The 20,817-nt window shown below is 32.5% G+C and overlaps 2 protein-coding genes and 1 pseudogene across 2 annotated transcripts; 2 read left to right on the plus strand and 1 right to left on the minus strand.

Annotated features, from left to right (window-relative positions):
* Positions 1 to 5,792: 5,792 nt before the first annotated feature.
* On the plus strand, positions 5,793 to 7,203 carry LOC132599466 (protein SENSITIVE TO PROTON RHIZOTOXICITY 2). Its single transcript, XM_060312837.1, has one exon. The coding sequence runs from the start codon at positions 5,896 to 5,898 to the stop codon at positions 7,051 to 7,053; it is 1,158 nt and encodes a 385-aa protein (XP_060168820.1). The 5' UTR covers positions 5,793 to 5,895; the 3' UTR covers positions 7,054 to 7,203.
* A 2,731-nt stretch (positions 7,204 to 9,934) lies between these two features.
* LOC132600483 (histone H2B.2-like) lies at positions 9,935 to 10,756 on the plus strand (annotated as a pseudogene).
* Positions 10,757 to 11,450: 694 nt separating this feature from the next.
* LOC132600484 (pheophorbide a oxygenase, chloroplastic) lies at positions 11,451 to 18,832 on the minus strand. Its single transcript, XM_060313688.1, has 7 exons — positions 18,202 to 18,832; positions 17,100 to 17,335; positions 16,206 to 16,332; positions 14,333 to 14,469; positions 13,687 to 13,846; positions 12,627 to 12,902; positions 11,451 to 11,959 (listed from the first exon to the last, which is right to left on the minus strand). Exons 1-7 carry the CDS (start codon positions 18,625 to 18,627, stop codon positions 11,705 to 11,707), a joined length of 1,617 nt encoding a protein of 538 aa, XP_060169671.1. The 5' UTR covers positions 18,628 to 18,832; the 3' UTR covers positions 11,451 to 11,704.
* Positions 18,833 to 20,817: the final 1,985 nt, after the last annotated feature.

Raw genomic sequence — 20,817 nt, forward strand, 5'->3', positions numbered from 1 at the left:
TTTACTTTTAGCAAATACTAAAAGCTCCTCTAGTTCATATATTGCCTCTTGAATATCTTTAATTTAGTTTTTGAAGTTGACCAGGCCAATAACAACAAAATATTGGTTAGCACATCGAGAATGATATTAGTTTGGGCGGACCATTTAAAAAGACCTTCTTTTTCTACTCTCAACTTTTTTGTGCGGTTCTTTTCTATCATTACAGAAAAGGCAAAAAAGATCACCACAAAAAAAAAGAGTAATTTGCGGAGGTTAAAAGTTATAATTTGGATAGGTTTTAACTTTTGCTGATTTCTAGCGAAGGTCAAAACCTCTAAAAATTGCAGCTTTCAACCTACGTAAATTACCTTAAGTTTTGTAGTGATTAATTTACTTTATATAGATATGATAAGTACAAATAGAACTAATTTGTATAACAAAAAGAGGAGAATGAACTAACATTGAGGCGGGAAGAAATCATTCAATACTCTTATTATAATACTTATAAGTTTTATCCTATAATTACCAAGTCATTTAATTTGTTACTTAGCTTGTCACTTGATTTAATCACATTACAAACTCTGTGTAATGTGAGAATAATATTAAAGATTGTTAATGATATCCAAAGACAAACATAGTTGCTCAATTATTTATCACAAAATCTTTGATTTTTTTTATTTTTTATTTTTTGTAATTCTTATTTGAGTATTACCTGCAGTAAGCAATTAATTATTTTTTACTCTTTTATTTTCAATATAAAATTTTGGGTTATAATTTTAAGTATTTTCTTCACCTACATGAGATTTAGTTAAAGTTTTAAAATTTTATTTGTTACTTAGAATTTTTTAGCTCAATTTATACGTCTTTCCAATTATGGTATTAATTAGTTTTTTTTTCATTTAGTATTTTACCACCTATAATTAAAGAGTAAATACTTATCCGAGTGCTTACATTAAATAAACTTAACTTGTTATGATTAAGTAATTTTATTAGTGCTACTTCCGCCCCTATTGCTTCTGCCTTCAAAGAAAGAATGCACTAAATCCGAGCATATGTTTGTCAAAACAATTAATTGGGGAGAGATCATTTCTTTTAGATATTTTCTAAAAGCTCCAAGCATCCTTCTAAAAATATCTTCCCCTAACGTCTTACATATAGTTTTTTTTTCTAATGCAAATTCTTGCTTTAGTGTAAATGCATCCAAGACTATAATTAATAAATATGCATCAAAAATCTAGATGTAAAATAAATTGTAGATTCATTCTTTGTACGTATGAAATAAAAATAAATTATAGATTCATATATTTGTCTGCAGCAAACTTTGATTCTCATTTGCACTTTTATCTTCTCAAGCACATCAACTTAGAACTCCGAAATATTTTGTCCAGAAAATTACTAAAAAAAAATATTAAGTAAAGTATTATGCTGCAAATGAAGCATGCATCAGGGAATTCTAAACCAAATTTAGTTCTAATCATCTTTAGATATGCACTCTTCCCAAAACTCTTGAGTACTAAAACCCCAATCAAATTAAAGGAACACAAACTCCAATCAAGATAAAAAAGAGTTCCAAAAATTTAAACTGGCTCATGATTAAAACACTAATCAAAAGCCAATATGATCATCGCTTACCAGCATAACTGGTGTCTGGTGGTATAGAAACTACATACATTTTAAAGGAACATGCACAAAATATTGAAATTATTCTCTGTTACATCAATACTGTGTTCTTTAATCTTTGAGAAAATTGTATTGAAAATTATATGTCTGAAATCATCTTCACAAATCTGTACATCTATAACAAAGAAATATTAAACCGATGTTACATTTCAAAGAAAAGACACTAGAAAATAATTTTCTAGTCAAAAGAAATTTTAATTTAAAAAATATTTTGAACTTTACTTCTTTATTATACCTTTTCACCTCACAGTTGATGCAATAGAAGATTGATCGGCATCCATCACAAGTATGTCCAAGGCAGTGGCCATGCACATTCATATTAATATCAACATTGTATGCCTGAAATTCAAGAAAGAAGTCAAAGTTAAAAGTTGGCAAGAAATTTGCATGCCTGAAATTCACGAAAGAAATCAAAGTTAAAAACTGGCAAGAAATTTGCAATTCTTATTACTTGCATAATGAGTGAAAGTGTGTCACACTGATTTTATGTGTCACCGAAGGAGTATATATAAAAGGTTAAAAACATCCGAATTTTATTTCAACTCATTCTTTTCAATTCAAACTCCAAAACCAAACCAGTTTCTTAGGATTTAGGAACATTTAAAAAAAAAGCGCGTAATGAAAAGATAGGATATCATATCTACCCTTATCTTATACTACAGACATATATTATGTAGATTATATATTATATACAACTTTAACCACACATTTATCTTTTATTTTAATTCAAATTCAAAATATTATTGATAACTTATTCAATATAATTAAAGGATTTATATTTTTACAAAAAAACACATATAGAGATTGGTGATTTCTCAAAATAAAAACTTTTTTTAATATTGGGATTATATATTTGACTTACAATAATGTAGTCTCATCTAATTGCTGAAAGTGATTTACATTAATACTCTATAGAAATCAACTTTGAGTTTGAATTTCAGAACAAAAAATATTAAATAATTCGTTAAAAGCAAATACTTCATCGTATAAAAGATATCTTTGTGTTTAGTACTTCTAGATAACTACAGATTGCTAGAAGTTCCCACATTTCTATCTTTGAGTTTTAATTTAAATTTAATGTGGCATTTGGTTAGTACACAGCTCCTTTTTTAGCCGATATGTTTGAGTTTGAGTTTATTGTGATATTGATAAGGATAAGGTTTAAGGATTTATTCTAAATGTGGATTAATATTGCTTTTAAATTTAAAATTTAAAATTTTATTTCTCATAAATTATTTTACATTTTTGGAATTTGATAAAATTAATTTAAAAACATTGTCCTAATTCTCATTAACTTTGTCTTAAAATTGCCATGTGGCATGTTATTAGCTTGCCACTTGGCTTAACCACATTGTTTGTACCTTTCCTATTTCATATATATAGATTTGATAAAATTAATTTAAAAACTTTGTCTTAAAATTGCCATGTGGCATATTATTACCTTGCCATTTGGCTTAACCATATTGCTTGTACCTCTCCTATTTTATATATATAGATTGTTTACAAGTTTTACCAGCACAAACTCTGGCATATATTGTTCAATTGGTCAAAATTACCAATGGTAGAAAAGTTGCAATCACTATCCAGTGAATTAAAACAACTGAAAAATGAACATGTCTATGGGAAATATATATATAGAGAGAGAGACACACATTTGATTACTTTGATCGAAAAAAGGAGATAATCCATAAACTTTCATGATCTCCCTACAACACTTCCTACAATTAGTAGTTTCAATTGTATTATTTTGTTTAATGATAATTTTCATGGCATCCTTTGTGAAAGCTCTTTTAAAATTCAGAAACGTAACTAAAAGGAGGAGGAGAGAAGGAAGGAGTTCTTTGGCTTTAGACTTGTAATCATATCAAATCAAGTTTACGACTTTAATGAATTTTTCTAATTGTTTTTTCTCTTTTTAAGAAATAAGAACATCCACTTAATTATTTAAAAATAATAAAGAAAACTTGTTAACATCTACCAAAGCCCAGAGGTGAATTTAACAAGACCGTAGTGAAAAACCAAGTGTACCCAATTGACATTTAACATTATTCTAGATAGCTCGTTCTAGGTTGACAAGCTTTTGAGAAGAGGTGAACATGTCACCTTAAGTAAATCCCACATTCGAATAGAGAGGAAAATGAAGAGTTCTATAAGGTACAATAGTATAATACTAGTCCACACATGACATGCACTTTTAGGCTCGATATTAATGGTGTAGCACAAGGGACAAATCTGTGAGGCCTGTTGAGCTAAAACAGATAATATGTTCGTACCAATATACCGTAGACTTGGATGGTGATAATTATATACCCAAGGACAATGAATATAAGCATATTCCAAATTTTGTATTATTTCCCTAATAATCATTTTACAAAAAATAAATAGAAGGAAACGAAGATTTGAAAATGAAATTTAAAAAGAAATTGAGTCGTTGAAGGATATACTGTTAAGTATCAATCAATGTTGGTCGAGCAGGAATGTAGGATACGAGATATGATAAGTTTTGACGACGTGCATGACAATACTCATGTTTCATGGAGTTTAGTGAATGCATTAAACATGCAGTTCTCCCCTAATTATAAATTATACAACTTTGTTCCCCATTATTACGAGGTTTCAGTAAGGATCAGACCACATTAAACCTAGAATGTGAACACATGAAGGAAAATAATTTTCATAGAAAATAAGTTGTGTTGTTACTTATTTTTTGGTGTTTGGTAATTAAGTAAGAAGATATTATCACCGGAGAATTTATATGTAATATACAAAAATACAATTGGAGTGGGAGGGGTTGGGGGTTGGAGGTGGGTAGACAAGTGATGGTGGGGGTGAGAGGAGACAATAAACTTGAAATGCCACTTATATAATATGTTTTTCTGCTCTCACTAAGTCATTTTCTTGATTTTCAAGGAACTTATTTTCCTAGAAAAATTATTTTTCAAAGTGTTTTGAGCAACAAAACCTGAAATTTTAAAATATTTTCCTACTTACCAAACACATCCCTAATGTATGCATTTTTTTACCTTAAATTTCTTCGAAAGAATGTTTTCAAGATTTGAGAACATAACCTCCTCACCACACAATGATAACTCCTACTATTGTCAACAACAACAACATACCTAATGTAATTCCACAAGTGTATCCGGAGAGTATAGGATGTACGCAGATCTTACCTTTATCTTTGTGGAACAGAGAGGCTGTTTTCGTAAGATCCTTAGCTCTAAAGGAAAGAAAATTAAAGAAAGGAAAATAAATGAAAATAATTCAATGCAGACATGAAAAAATATGACAGCAAAATAATAAGATATAAAGATACATAAAACATTAACCGGAGCAAGTGTTTACTATTGACCGTACATAATAAAAACATTGGGGGAGGGGGGGGGGGGGGGGGGGGGAATTACTCACCAGCAAGTGTTTATGCCGAATTAATAAATACATGATATATGTTTGTACATAAACTTTTATCACTTAATCATAATTAATAATTAATCGATATCTTCACTTCATTAAATTATTTAACTATGATAAGTTATATTGATAAAGTGTAAACACTCTACAAGAGTAAGTTATTATCTTGACATGGAATAAAATATTACAACGAAAAAAAGAAGGAAACGTCAGTAGCCCCTACCTAATAAAGTGACATTTTGTGGTCAGATTCTCAATTCTCAAAAGATTGACTAAATTTAACCTAAAACATGACAGCCCTAAATCCCCATAAATTAATCCAAATGTGGAAATGGTCAGTATTATCTCTTAAATAAATAAATCTCTTTTAATTACACTTTAAATTCATGGGTGAAGCTAAGGTTGACACTACACAACCAACAAAAATAGTTTGAACAAAATATATCATTTTCTTTTCAAGAATCAGCCATATAATTGATGTCCAACAATTTATAAAAATTAAACAAACTAGTCGAGCAGGAGTTTGTGTCCCCCATAAGTTTTATTCTGATACGTTTAATTATAAAATGTCTCTTTCTGAAGAATTTTGTCTTAATGTGAGATTATGGTAGTACTTGAGGGAGGTCTTAAGTGGCATGATTTAAATCTCAAAGTTGACTTACTTTGTATCACTATTTCTCTCTGACTTACTCTTTTTTTTAAAAAAATTAACCAAACGTCACCCTAAATGTCACTAAAAATCACATTATTTTCTTCCCCTTCTTATATGATCAATTCTTGAAGACAATTATGTTCTTTTCAAGAGAAAATTAAGGGTTTTTGAAGATGATTCAAGGGACAACAAGTAGTACTCCATGTTTCCCTAATGGTACTAATCCACAAAACTTACCATTATATGCACCTATTCATCATCATAATATTCAAGAAGATGTGTTTTCTTCTTGTTCTTCTTCTCTAGTCTATAATTCTCATCAACCAAATTCTTTTCTTTTCAATTTATCCCTTCTCAAAGAGAAGGTTCATCAAGTTCAATCACTTGCCACCATGTTTATTTCTCCAGATAATCAAACGATAATCCACCAACCACCTGAGTCAATGTCTGTGGCCATCGCGAATATGGGAACTTTGATCCAAGAAATCATCACGATTGCTTCTTCTCTCATGTTTTCTTGCCAAAATATGGCCCTTGACCCCAGTTCAGTCAGCCAGAATTCAAGTAGATTTCTCGAACCATCCCAAATCAAGATTCAAGATGATGGTCATGGTCAACTTGATCATTTTCTTCAAGGTTATTTTTGGTATGAAGAGAATTACAATTCCTGTAACACACATGAAGATATCAAAAATCATAGTAGTACTAATAATAATATTGCCACTATTAGTCATGATCATAATAATAAATTATTGAGTAGTAGTACTACAAACGGGAAAGTTGTGAATGAAGAAAATTATGATATTATTGAGTTGGATGCAGCTGATTTATTGGCAAAGTACACACACTATTGCCAAGTTTGTGGGAAAGGGTTTAAAAGGGATGCAAATTTGAGAATGCATATGAGGGCTCATGGAGATGAATACAAGTCTAGTGCTGCATTGAGTAATCCCTTGAAGAAGAACAGTGATTTAACAAATGATGAAATGTCAAAATTGAGTAAAATTAAATATTCTTGCCCACAAGAAGGTTGCAGGTGGAACCGGAGACACGTCAAATTTCAGCCATTGAAATCAATGGTGTGTGTCAAGAATCACTACAAGAGAAGCCATTGTCCTAAAATGTATGTTTGCAAGAGATGCAGCAAGAAGAATTTCTCTGTGTTGTCTGATCTTAGAACTCATGAGAAGCATTGTGGTGACTTGAAATGGCAGTGCTCATGTGGTACTACTTTTTCAAGAAAAGATAAGCTAATGGGACATGTTTCTTTGTTTGTTGGACACACTCAACTTATTGTAAACTCATTGCCTAAGAAAGAAGGTCTTGGCTAGCTTGCTAGTAGATTTAAGTGCTTAGTTGTTCTCTAATTTAACTTCTTGTTGTAAAATGTTGATGTTCTCTGAATTTTGATCTGCACTTGTGATATATGATAAATAGTGGAGTAGTAGTATATAGCGTTGTAACCTTATATTGAAACTCTACCTAGCTTGAATTCAGAATTTGTATATGTTTTGGTATCGTGTCGAATATAATCATGTGACCTCTAAAATGAAAAAAAGAAAAAAGAAAAAGAAGAGTTACTTAACAGGTTAGAAATGACACTATTTACTTAATTAGTCATTTTCTAATGCAGTTTCCTGTTACAAAGTGTTGATATGCTTTGATGAATATGAAAATTATCCTATCTTCACAGAGATATTCTTCCCTTGTGAAATCTACCTAGTTGTGTTTTTATTGCGATGAAGGGTGACGATGAGGTTTGACTATAATTTTTATCTGAAATCGTGTTGATTAATTACGTGATCACTTAATCTAAAACTTTAACATGCTAGAAAAGATACAATCAAATCTCCTTGTGACAGTATGAATGTGATGCCGGAAATAGACTGATTTTGTATCACCCTTCAATTCGAATTAGCAAAAGCATTATCTCCTTGCATAATATGAATTCCAAACATTCATGATCTAGAAATGAACGAGTCGAATGACTTATCTCTTGGTCTATAAGTGAACCATCTCTCCAGGGACCGGAGAAGATGTTCTACAAAAAAGATTCTTCGATTCGCGTTTGTCAGAACCATTATTGCCTTTTGTAGCGATTAACTTTTAATGCACCTACAATAACAGTTGACATTAAGATCTTATTTGATTGTTAGAGCAAAAAACATCCAAAATTCATTTTTTCAACTTGTTTATTTGTTGTAAAATATCATAAAAGTTTTAATTTTAGAATCTCAAATGATATTGATATTTCCATTTCAACTTAAGATTTTCGAAAATATCGAACAAGCGCTCAAATTGCTGCAGTTTTTAGTTTGATGGATTATTTCATAATTGCATTTAACATCATCGATTGAAGTATTTGTGAAGAAGATGAGCGTGAACAAGGGACTGTCTTGTCAAAGGAAAGTAAAGATGCCTTAATTTTGAGATAAAACTTTGCTACAATAAATTTGTCATAAGTCACAAATTATTATTATTAGTAGTAATTTTTTTGGCTCTTGATCTTGGTAGATGTTTGACAAAACTCGAATGCCTTTAGATGTTCCTTGAGAGTAAACAAATGCAAATGAAGTCCCTAACTTCCCCCACAAATATAAATCAGCAAAATGCAAAAGACACTACATTATTGTCCAATTTATTACTCTTCTAGCTTACACGTTTCGTGCATCGAGGAAAAAAGAAAAAAAAAAAAAGAAAAAAGCTTACTCGTTTCAAATTATCGAATGTTATATTATTAAGTATTAAAAATGTGCTCTTTCTAACAGCTTAAACTTTTAAATTAGATGATCACACCATTTAGTATAGTATTGGAGTAAGCAGAGGTCCTAAAATCAAATTTCATCTCCACCCATTATCAAAAAGAATTTCATGTGCTTGGTCGTCCATGAAAATAAAATCAGGCCCCCACGTGAGGGGGCATGTTGAGAATATTATCAAGTATTAAAAGCGTATTCTTTCTAACAACTTAAGCTTTTAGATTAGATGATTACACACTTAACAGTTCAAAAAGAATTTGGTCGGACTAAATTATCCCGGGATTATAGTTTTGGAATTATCAGTCTTGGAATTATTTATCCCACCCGAGAGGTGGAATAAATTAACTAAGACCAAGTTTGATGAGATAAGGTGGAAATCAAGGACTGAGTTTGAGATTAAATTTATACTTTATTTGGTTAAAGGTATAACATATAATTTTAACATGTTAAAAAAAATAATTTTAATATATATTGATGAAATTGTAATCATTGATAATGATATTCAATTCATCATATCAAACCGTTGATTTGGAGATAGAGGTGACTGAGAAAGAGTATCGGGAGTGGTATATTCCTAGAGCCTTGAGATCTTTGATACAACTCGATTTAAATTAGAGGAGATAAAACCCATAGCAACGACGTCGTTTGCCAGAGTTAAAATGACTCTAGTAAGTAGTAAGTTCGAGGTTAGATTCTGTTTGGTTTCTCTAACTTCCACTAAACTCTACTCTCACCACCATACAACCACCTTTGCTCCTCAACACACGTCGAACTTATCAAATGAAACACACTCCTTCATTACAAATTGTAATCATTGGTAATAATATTCAATTCATCATATCAAACCGTTGATTTGGAGATAGAGGTGACGGAGGAAGAGTATCAGGAGTGGCATATTCTCAGAGCCTTGAGATCTTCGATACACCTGTAACAATATTTAAAATTTAGATCTTATTTGACTGTTAAGGTAGGAAAAATCCTAAAACTCATTTTTTTTTTTTCAACTTGTTTATGTTGTAAGAGATAATAAAAATATTTAATTTTCGAATCTAAAATGATATTCATATTTCCATATCTACTTTAACGTTTTCAAAAAAAATTGAACAAAGCGCTCAAATAGTAGAAAAATTCAATTTGCATTAAAAGCCGCAGTTTCTATTTCCCGCCTACTAAAAAAACATTGAATTTACTAAATCCGAAATCAAATCATATCCTTCTTAATCTACCGTTAATTCCTCATTTCATCAACGGCAAATATCCACGATCCCCACAAACTCCACCCAACGAATAAAATCCACCCACGTGGATCCTTTTAACTCAAACCAGCAAATCTCAACCGTCCTTTTACCACCCAATCAACGGCCTAAAACCACAATCCCCGTCACACCATACCAACCAATCAAATCTCACACTCAAAACAAAACTCTCTCTCTATATATATCTCCAATAACACAAACTCAAACTCATCAATTACTTCTACTTTCTTATTACTAATACAAAAAATACTCACTTTCTTATTTCAAATTTCAACTTCCAAATGGCACCAAAAGCAGAGAAAAAAACCAGTAGAGGAAAAAAAGACACCAAAAGCAGGAAAAAAATTACCAAAAGAAGCAGGTGCTGGTAGTACTGATAAGAAAAAAAAGAGGCACAAAAAGAGTATTGAGACATACAAGATTTACATATTCAAAGTGCTTAAACAAGTTCACCCTGATATTGGCATATCAAGCAAGTCAATGGGTATAATGAACAGTTTTATTAATGATATATTTGAGAAGTTAGCACAAGAATCATCAAGATTGGCTAGGATTAATAAGAAACCTACTATTACTTCTAGGGAAATTCAAACAGCTGTTAGGCTAGTGTTGCCTGGTGAATTGGCTAAGCATGCTGTTAGTGAAGGAACTAAAGCTGTTACTAAGTTTACTAGTTCTTAGATTGTTGTAGTTTACTAGTTCTTAGGTTGTTGTTTTTGGGTTGAAAAAAAAATGTTAGATTTGTAACTTTTGGTTCTTGAATGATGAAGTCTCTTGTGTTATATTATGAAGTCTCTTGTGTTGGCCATAACTCTGCAAACTAGTGTTGGAGAATCTTGAAGTAAGGGAGACTACCATTTACATGTTTTGTAATTTAGAAATTGAGCAAAACTTTGTAGTTTATGGCTTCTTGTGGAATGTATGGCATGAGTGGTTTTTTACTTTTGTGGGGTTGAAAAATGTTTTAGAGTGCTAAAGGAAATGATATGGAATATGAAGTAAATGGTTTCTCATGTAAATCTTGTGGTTCATGTTCTGTTGCTTCCATTCTTGAATTAGTATTGATTCATATAATTTTTTTTTCCCATTATATGCTCGACTGGATAAGCAAACACCATTTCAATTCCACAAATCTTTTAGCTTTACCATTGGTTTCTCAATTGCAAAGGTTATCTTCAAGGTGCATATTGTTTGTGTTTGAGCTCTTTAATGTAAACCTATAAGCACTCATAGGTTGCACTGTTTAGCTCTTCTCAACTGGACATTCATGGTCTCATCCAAAATTCTTAAAGATAGTTAGTAGTAATAACTTAGGAAAGAACTATTTTCTTGCTTCCTATCTTGGCTATAACCACCTACAAAAAAGTGTAAGAAATCTTGGAAGTATGGGGAGACTACCATAGGCAGGTTTGTGATTTAGAAATGGGAAAAAGGTCAAATTTGCCCTTCTACTATGGAGATATGTTCAATTTTACCATCCATTATACTATTGGTATAAAAATATCCCGATGTTATAGTATTGACTCAAATATATCCTTTCACCGTTAATATTATCCAAGGTAGATGCTCAATTCCACATATCAGTAATATTTTATTGAGGTGGACATACCATCTCACTGACCAAACCAAATTTTACCCCCTTCCCTCCATATCTTCTTGCCCTATTACGCCCACCACCATTTTCACAAACTCAAAAGGTAGAAGAAACTAAAATGCTTCAAATTTTCTTTTCCTCTTAATAAATAGTTGTGAATGCTTCAAAATTAACTAATGCAAGTTTCATCTTGAATTAGCTAGGAATTCAGCAAACTTGCTAGCATACATCTCTACTTTACAAATCTCGGTTATATACATGTATATGAATAATACACTCTGTAGCATTCAATTTTTATCTACAACTACAATTCTAATTCCTAGGGAGAAAAAAAAGTTTAGACGTGCCAACAGGGGAAAACCCTCTGTGACTTCTAGTCAATTTCTGCATGTACATAATCAACAAAGACGAAATTCTTCTGCAGTTCGTGTAGAATGTATGCCAATCCAGCACTTAAAATTGCTATTGAACCCAAGATAATGCGTAGATTAGCATCAGCAGGAATGCCTGAAGTTGCACAACACACCACGACCGCGCCAATCAGAAACTTCTGCAATTTCTCAAATGTGTAGTAAGCATTTCTGCAAGATGAACACTTGAGTGTATGTTGCTCGAATCTGTCCATCATCTGTAAAGTCATGAAGTATAAGAATAAGGATGAAAACAGTTTGTTAAAGCATCAAGTGTCCCTATGTATATATTTTCGACCAAGAATAAAGTAACCCATATTTCAAGTGCAAAGATATGAAGGTAGGTCTCAAGAATGAAATGTTTAATTGTTGTATGCTTTTGGGAAACCATCCCCAACTTGTTTGGGGTTAAGGGTGTGTTTGGTACAAAGGAAAATGTTTTCCTAGAACATATTTTCTTGGAAAACAAGTGAGTTTTTACTTCTTTTTTTTTTAGTGTTCGGTAAGTAAGCAAAAAAGATATTATCCCAAGAACTATTATAATCTAGCAAGACACTTTGGGGGTAGGATGGGTTGGAGAGTGGGGGTTCGGGGTGGGTAGATGGGGAGGAGACAATGAACTTGAAATGTCACATACGGAACTTGTTTTCCCTACTTCCTTCCATTAGGGAAGTTATTTTCAAGGAACTTGTTTTCCTAAAGAAAATATTTTCCAAAATATTTGACCAACCAAAATTGGAAAATTGGTCCATACCAAACACACCCTAAGGCGTACTAGTTATTGTTTGTTGTTGTATGCTTTTGGTACCGTGAAAATTTGTCTTTGGTTACAAACTTACGATGGACCAAAGGAAGAGTAGCGGATTGGAGTCCAATAATAAATACCTGGCGTTTGGATAAGACAGTAGATGGCAGTGGTTGGTTGTCTGTGCTACCAAACCATTCAGGTTCACTATTGCCATGCCGTCTAAGCCAATTTCGAAATGCCAAGACGAAACGATCAGCTTGAGTGGGTGTAAATGTGAGTTTCGTATACTCCTTGTTGACATCAGTACCATCCTTTGACTTTGAAAGAAAGATCTTTTCTTGACCTTGAAGAACAATCATATCCCCATCATACACCAGATTTGAGGTCCAGTGTTCTTGCCATCTTGGGAAAACCTATTGTCAGCACATCATGAAAATTCCCAGTCATAACTCATAATCATAAAATATTACCAATGAACTCTGAAAAGATCATCACCCTTCCAACACCCAACTGAACAATATAATCGTTTTCATTTTTTATAAGGTTTTGTTTACTTTACTGAGCTAGTTAGTCATATTCTTTTACAAGAAAGCCATTTAAACTTGGAATCAAATTTTAGATCAGCCTCATTCGTGTTACTTTACTCCCCTACTCCAGCATTTATTTCTTCTCTCAGCTTACCTTCTTCATGCCATTTATCACATACAATTTTCTCCCTGAGTGGACAAGGACCTTATGTTAAACCAATGGAATAAAAGCATATGGTTCTGATACGATTCTGAGTTGGTAATAGAGAAAGTTTGCAAACCACATGGCAAATGACACAAGTCGAACTAGCCTCCACAGCAACTGAATTCCCAAATTGTGAGATAAGAAATGCATGGACCAATTAGTTAAAGTTTTCTATAGCATGTTGATCTATCTACAAATTTTTAGTTACAGTAACAATTTCACCATCTCCCAGACCCCACTTGTGGGATTATACTGGGTATGTTGTTGTTAACAATTTCACAATCTCAACCAAGCACCAAAATTTTGATTTATGGCCCTCTTTTCAGAAGAAAGAAAAGATTTTGATAAACAAATCGGCAGACAAAGTTCGCTGAAGCACATAAGCTCAGAGACACTAGGAAAAAATAGCACACACTTAGAAGAGTAGAATTTCCTGAGATAATTGTAAAATGGAAGCCTTATTACCTGCCACCAAGCAGGCCCGGGCACTGTAAATTGGAAGAAGTTTCGAGCACTACAAACAATTGACCGGGTCTTTCCTGGTGCCATTGGTACATTAAAGGAACAAATCCATATCACCCACTTCTGATCACCCACGATCGGAAGCTTCGTGTCGATCTCTATTCTGTAAGAATATCCAACGGGATCAATAAGTTCATAATGCTACTGATTAACCTCCCATTTTTTGGAAGATAACAGACTTAGTAGGAGAAATGGAAAAATTGATGCAAGCTTATCTACCAATAGATGATTAAATATTAATCACTATTGACTAATACTCCCGCCGTTTCATAATAAGTAGTGTTTTTAGCTTGGGCACACTCTTTAAGAAAACTAATGAAAGTAAGAAGTATTTTTACTAACTTGTCCTTAATCAAATGCTTTGAAAAAGTACTTCTTTAATTGTTTCTTCGTCATGTGAAACTATATTTATTTAAATGCGGGTAAAATTGGAAGAAGAAAATTAATGTCTTCTTGATTTTGTGAAACACCACTTATTTTGAAACAAAATGAAAAGGTATAAAGACCACATATTTTGAAACGGAGGGAGTATATGATTGCTTGCCTTGATAGTCAAGAAAGATGATCTACTTTAGGATGAAGAACTTACTTATTCATGGAGTAGCAAGGTGCGACAAATTTTGCACTAATTTTTGGTTTATCATTGTTTGCACCAGCAAAACCCCAAGGTCCAGATGCCTCCATCTTGAATGGCAACGGCTTGGCTCTATCTCGCCTTCCAGTAACCTGTAAAGTATCAATAAGTAAGCTAAAAGACTTGTGTTGTTGGACAGTAAGCAGCTCAAATATTTAATTCTACATCTGCATCAAGCTTTTTGGGAAACAAACTAGCACCTGAGCCGTTGCTTAATATTTAAAGTCATCTAGACATGGAAAAGATGAAAGCTCTACTTCAAGGCTTCTGAAATTTATATTTACAGAATACACACATCTTCTGTTTAGGAATTTTTAATGACTATCTAGCATGCATTATATCTACTGCATTTAATAAGCATCAATGATTTTGAGACTTGGAATCTCATAAATGTCGTCTACTTCAGTAACTGTACTGAATGGTGCTCTGCATCCAGAGAGCCCTAATCCAGTCAGCTTCACCTTTTAAGATGGTAAGATCGAAGAACTTTCCTTGAATTGATCAAATTAGCACTGAAGTCATAGAGTGATACTTAAGATTCCAGTTTCTAGTGCTACATACTTCCATGTATTACTCTACAAGTATGGGTTTACCTAATAATCGCACGGAAAGTAAGGTTATGAAAATCTGTATAAACAGAATGAGCAACACAACTAGTTTGGGATTGAGACTCCGGTCTTTTAAATAAAAGAAAATCTTGGATTCAAGAGAGGATAATGGTTTGAAAGCAGCAAGTAGAGCATAGTAAAAGACCAATTTAATGCTATTGCCAGTCAAGCTCGTTCTAGGAACTTGAGGGCCATTTTGGTCTTAACCAATAGACGAGGGGTTTTAAGTGACACCAAGATAGATAATAAGGTTGACAACTTTAATAGTAGTATATGTAACAGATGGCGTAGGACTGTTTATTCCCATAGAGATGCATAGGTACAGAAGAGAAAAGAAGAAGTCTCTTTCCTGCATATCTGATTCTTGCCCTTCTTGACTTCTTTGTCTCAAACTCACCACTACCCTCCAATTAATCTGTTTCCATTTCTGATTGGCTCTGTTAAATTGGTAGCTAACAAGCCTTTTTATCAGCCTGCCCAATCCCTGCACTTTGCATCTCTGCTGACTTTGCATGATCAATATCCTATCCAGGTTTCCAGATGTCACTTATTTATTCCTTGTTCCAGTTATCTAGTTGTGTAGGCCCAAGTGCGCAACTAGAAACACCACATTCTATTTAGTAAACTTACTAAAGCCCCACTCTTTGAATAGGAAGGTGTCTTATTCAATCAACTACAAGTATCATCTCAATGACCACATAGCACTTCATCAAAAGATTACCTCCCTTTTGTATATTTCACCTATTAGCTTAAATGTATCTCTAAGAGACTCCAATTGGTAATTAATTGATATTTTCTTTTTATAATCTTCGGCTAATGAAGCAGATCAACTATAATGATATGGAAGGAGTCTCTATAGCATTATTCAGGAGTGGCTATCTATAAGCGGTCTTTCTTTGAAGGCCGGAATCAAGGTTAGTAACCAGTTTGCGCTCAGCTCCTTATCGCAATTAGTTGAAAACTTCAGCTTGAGCTTTCTTAGTAGTTTGAACAACATATCATCTGGTCTAATACTCGAGCTGATCTCGGATCTATCCTGTTTAAGTAGTAGAGCAAAATTTAATCTATGCTTGAAAAGTGTTCAAGCTGAGTTTGAGTAGCTAATACTTGGCTTAGTCAACTTGACAATTAATCAGGGAAGAAGTAGATAAAACCTTGGGTCCCAAAGTGGATTTTTAGTTAAATTAGAAGCCAAAAGGGAACAAAAAAGTTGCATATACCTTGTGATGCGCAAAATCAATGTGAGAAGGATCAGATACGTTCTCCATGAGAGTGTCATATCCATAAAACAAATCGCGCTGAATTGTCACTGTTGCAAACTCAGGCTTATCAAATTCTTCAGGCAACCTAGAAAAATCCCATTACACAATTAATGAGATTATTTTAAATCCAACTAAAAGAATAATCAAGGTTACCGACTATAATATAAACCAAATCAGCCTCATTATCTTGATCAATCAGCAGTCAATTCTTTTTTTGGGGGAAAAGAGAGGGAAATGGGATTCGATCCTTCAACCACACATGAAGGACGGAAGGCCTCAACCAACTGAGCTGCCCTCTCACTCCACCAAATCAGCCTCATTATCGGATAATAGCTTAATAAAGTAAGATGAATATTCTAAACAAGTCACTATAGTAAAGATAACCATTAGTATAATACTCCATAAACTAAGTCACTATAGTAAAGCCAACCTATTAGTATAATATAAACTAGGTCACTATAGTAAAGATAACCAATTAGTATAATATAAACTAAGTCACTATAGTAAAGTAACCTATTAGTATAATATATACAAGTCACTATAGTAAAGATAACCTATTAGTATAATATAAACTAAGTCACTACAGTAAAGATAACCGAGTAATAATACAACATAAACTAAGTCACTTTAGTAAAGATAACCGATTAGTATAGTATAAACTAAGTCACTACAGTAAAGATAACCGATTAGTATAATATAAACTAAGTCACTATAGTAAAGATAACCTATTAGTATAATATAAACCAAGTCATTATATAAAGATAACCTCCATTAGTATAATATAAACTAACTTCATATGATTACTAAACAATAGTAGTTTAATAAACTAATCAAGACTCAATAGAAACTTACATAGGGGGCTTAGTTGCTTGAGCTCTTTCCCAACCATTCTCATCAGGCCAGATAAAGAGTAGTCCTTGAGAAACCATAGTTGGAAATCTAGTAGCACATGCCCTTGGAGACTGAAAAGCTTTAGCTTCAGGTCCTTCAGATGCAGCTTGAGGAATCCTTGTACATGACCCACATCCATCAAATGACCATCCATGATATGAACACTGCAAATCCCCATTTTCATCTATTCTCCCTTCCTACAACAACAAAAAGAAAACACCCATATATCGAAGGGATAATTACCTGTTCGGACCGCTCTAAAAAATAATAGCCTGCAAATGTATATGTCAATCCCATTTGGACAGAGATTTTTTTGTACTTTTTTTTCAAAAAAAAAAAAGATTTTAAAAACATTGTTTGTTCACGGCGTTTGATAAGTTTTTGAAGAAATTTTTTCTAAGTTCCAAAAACCTATGTTTCTCGGACTCTCTAAAAATGTTACCGAACCTGTGTTGGATCCCCAAAAAGTGCACTACTTTTGAAGGATCCAACACGCACCCATCGAAATCTTCAAAGAGTCCAAGCAACATAGCCGACAACTACTGTGGGCCAATTTTTGGTTGAACATGTTTTTTCCACTCACAAAACTTCAGTTTTTTTCAAATAAAATGCATGTCCAAACACAACTTCAACTTCCAATAATTAATTTTCAACACAACTTCAAAGTCATTTTTTTTTTTTTAAAGTTTCAATCAAATCTACATCCAAAGGCTAGCCTAATGTATATTAAGTACGAATATACATATAGTATACACAAATATACATAATCAGAGTATATGTTTTGTATATTTTGGCTAGCGCCTGTAATTAATTTCGGCCGATGGACCAAAAATGAAAGAACTCCTATATCAAAAACCCTAATTTTTTTTTTCATTTTTTAGGCAAAATTGAGAAGTGGGTTGATTGAATAACTAAACTCTACTTAAAATAATCATAGATTCCCTCATAACTAATCCATGTATTACTAATACTAGCATAGCTCTAACCAGTTACCAACGACCCCCTATTAATACATATAATATACACAATCAGTGGGCTAAAAAATGAAAAGAGCACTACTTACAGATAAAGGAGCAAGACGATGAGGGCATTTGTCATCAAAAGCAACCCATTGAGAGTTAGATTTATCAAACCAAAGAACTAAATCCCGATTTAGTAACTGAAATGGGGTTGGTAAACTGGGATCAAGATCTTCAATTAGTGAAACAGGGTACCAATTATCTCTCCATGAGAATTTCGAGGAAGAATCTTGTTCGTCATCTTGTGTATTTACTTCATGAAGATCACTAGATTTTGAATCTTGATCATTAGTTGAAGGTGTTGTTGTTGTTTGGGGTGCAACTACTTTAAGAGGAGATAATCTTTTTTTTGTTCTTTTAAATCCAAGAAAATTTTGGGTTTTAGTGTGGAGTGAAGGGAGAGAAGAAAGTGAAAGTATTTGAGGAGTTGGTGGTGGAGAGACTAGTAACAGAGAAGAAGAAGAAGCCATTATTATTGGCCGTTAATATGACGAGTTTGAGCTTGATAAGCTTAATTTTTGTGGGGTAGTGATCTATATATTTTCAAGATTTCAATGAAGTGAAGAAGAGAAGAAGAAGGGTTTGCGTGCAAGATATGAAGAATGTGTTTGGTGAATTTTCTGGAAGTGAGGAGGGGCCAAGAAAATGAAAGCTGTGGAGAAGAGTGTGAAATGTGGCAAGTAGAGGAGATGAATGGTTAACTGTCAACCGTCAAGGTAGAAATATAATACTCCCTCCGCCCTCAAAAAAGTTATCTTAGTTTCACTTGACACTAACAAGACTTTTAAAATGTGTAGTTCAAAATAAATCTTAGATATTTGTGTGGCTGTAAATTACTTTTAAATATAGAAATGTGTCAATCTTTTTGGGATAAACTAATAAGAAAAGTAAGATAATTTTTTTGGACAGAGGGAGTAAGTTATCAATTAATGTAATTTCTAGTATTTTTTACGTAATTTTCAAATATATAAATTTTATTTTAAAGAATTCATGTCCGAATTCACGATTAAAATTAAACTGTTTGACTCTTAAAATTTGAATTGTGCCATATAAATTGAGATAGAGGTTTAGGGAGTACTTACTAAGAGGTAAATGATATTTTAGCTTTTATATTGAGTCTTAAATAAATAGTGTTTACATAATTAAAAAGTATTAATTTTTTAAAAAAACTTACCCTTATTTAGATAGATAAATATTATTTAATTAAGGACAATTTAATAATAAAAAAAACTCTTACTCTATAAATCTCCTAAGGTGTGTCCGAACTAAGTAAAATGAGTAGGGATCTTAGTAGTTTAGTTGAATGGCTAACTGAACTTTCATCTTATTGATGATAGTTTGAATCCTCACATTATAATTTTCTTCCACAACACCTATGTAATAAAAAAAGAAAAATAAGCAAAATGGACGGAGTAATGTTGACTGCAGTTTTTGATTGTCACGATACAGGAATGTTCCTTTTTCCCTTTTTTTTTTTTTTTCTTCCCCTTTAGGCATGGAATGATGGAACTCTTTTGGATCCACTAATTTTACGAAAATAAGTTATTTTATGATGTTCGGTAATTAAATGAGATTATATTATTTCAAGAATATTTATTTATAATTTAGAAAAATAACATGGGATGGAGGGATGATGAGATTGGTAAAAAGGCGGTGTGGCCGAATGATACAATGAAAAATGTCCTATAAGGAATTTGTTTTCCCTATTTTCACTGTCATTTACAAGGAACTTATTATTTTAGAATACGCAACCAAACATACAAAATATGAAAACAAATCATAACAACTTTGTCTTTGCTTTTCTATTAACAAAATAATTTAGCATCAACATTAAGGTTGTGCATTCCTACCATTGTTTCTTGAGTAGGTTTTCTCTTATATTTGGACTCCATTCTCCTTCCAGTTCTGTTTTTTGGTATGAAAGTAATTAAGTGGAAGGAAGGAAAACATTTTGTCATTTTTTGTTTAGTCTAAGAGAGAGAGAGAGAGAATAAGAAGAAGAATGTGGAATAAGATATAGACCCCAGAGTTTGAGAGGAATCATAGTTCGTTTTGGAGTAACAAAGAAGAAAAATTAGAAGAGAGTGAGACAATAACCAGAAGTGGATTGGGGACAAGAATACATTGGAGTCTAGGATTGATGAACATTGGAGAAAAGATTGTAACACTAAAATTGAATCCATCATTTATCTTCTTGTCTAATTGATTGTGTTTATGTATTGCTACTATGGGGCTTAACAAACGAGGCAGGTTTGGTCTAATATTTTTTTTATTAAGAAAAAATTAGATTCAATATTAAAGTTCTTGTTGTTCCAGCAATATTTTGAGTAAGTTTTTTTTTTTTTTTCATTTTTTTTTTTTTATTTCATTCTTCTTTTTTATTAGTAAATTGAAGTTTACACGTAGTTCAGCATGAAAGTAAAGTGGGAAGGAACATGCCTTCTTCCGTATAAATCAAACAAGAAAAAGAGGAAACATTTCAAATTTTCCTTTGTTTTTCTACTCCTTTGCAAACATCAGGAGGCCAGATGAATGAGAAATTATTCATAATACCAAAAGTTCAGATTTTCTTGTAAGAAGGCATGTTGAAAGGTAATGTTGCATATTATACAGACTGACAACCGTTTCTCACTTGCTTGGATTTCCCAAAAATGTTGCCG

The sequence above is a fragment of the Lycium barbarum genome, chromosome 6 (assembly GCF_019175385.1).
Source record: "Lycium barbarum isolate Lr01 chromosome 6, ASM1917538v2, whole genome shotgun sequence".
NCBI lineage: Eukaryota > Viridiplantae > Streptophyta > Magnoliopsida > Solanales > Solanaceae > Lycium > Lycium barbarum.

Excerpts from the sequence above, each read along its gene's own strand:
- LOC132599466 (XM_060312837.1), top strand. The coding sequence starts at position 5,896 with ATGATTCAAGGGACAACAAGTAGTACTCCATGTTTCCCTAATGGTACT.
- LOC132600484 (XM_060313688.1), bottom strand. The coding sequence starts at position 18,627 with ATGGCTTCTTCTTCTTCTCTGTTACTAGTCTCTCCACCACCAACTCCT. Across the intron at positions 13,847-14,332 it reads CCTTGCTACTCCATGAATAA|AATAGAGATCGACACGAAGC; the intron begins GTAAGTTCTTCA and ends ATATTCTTACAG. Across the intron at positions 11,960-12,626 it reads CTGTCTTATCCAAACGCCAG|ATGATGGACAGATTCGAGCA; the intron begins GTATTTATTATT and ends ATGACTTTACAG.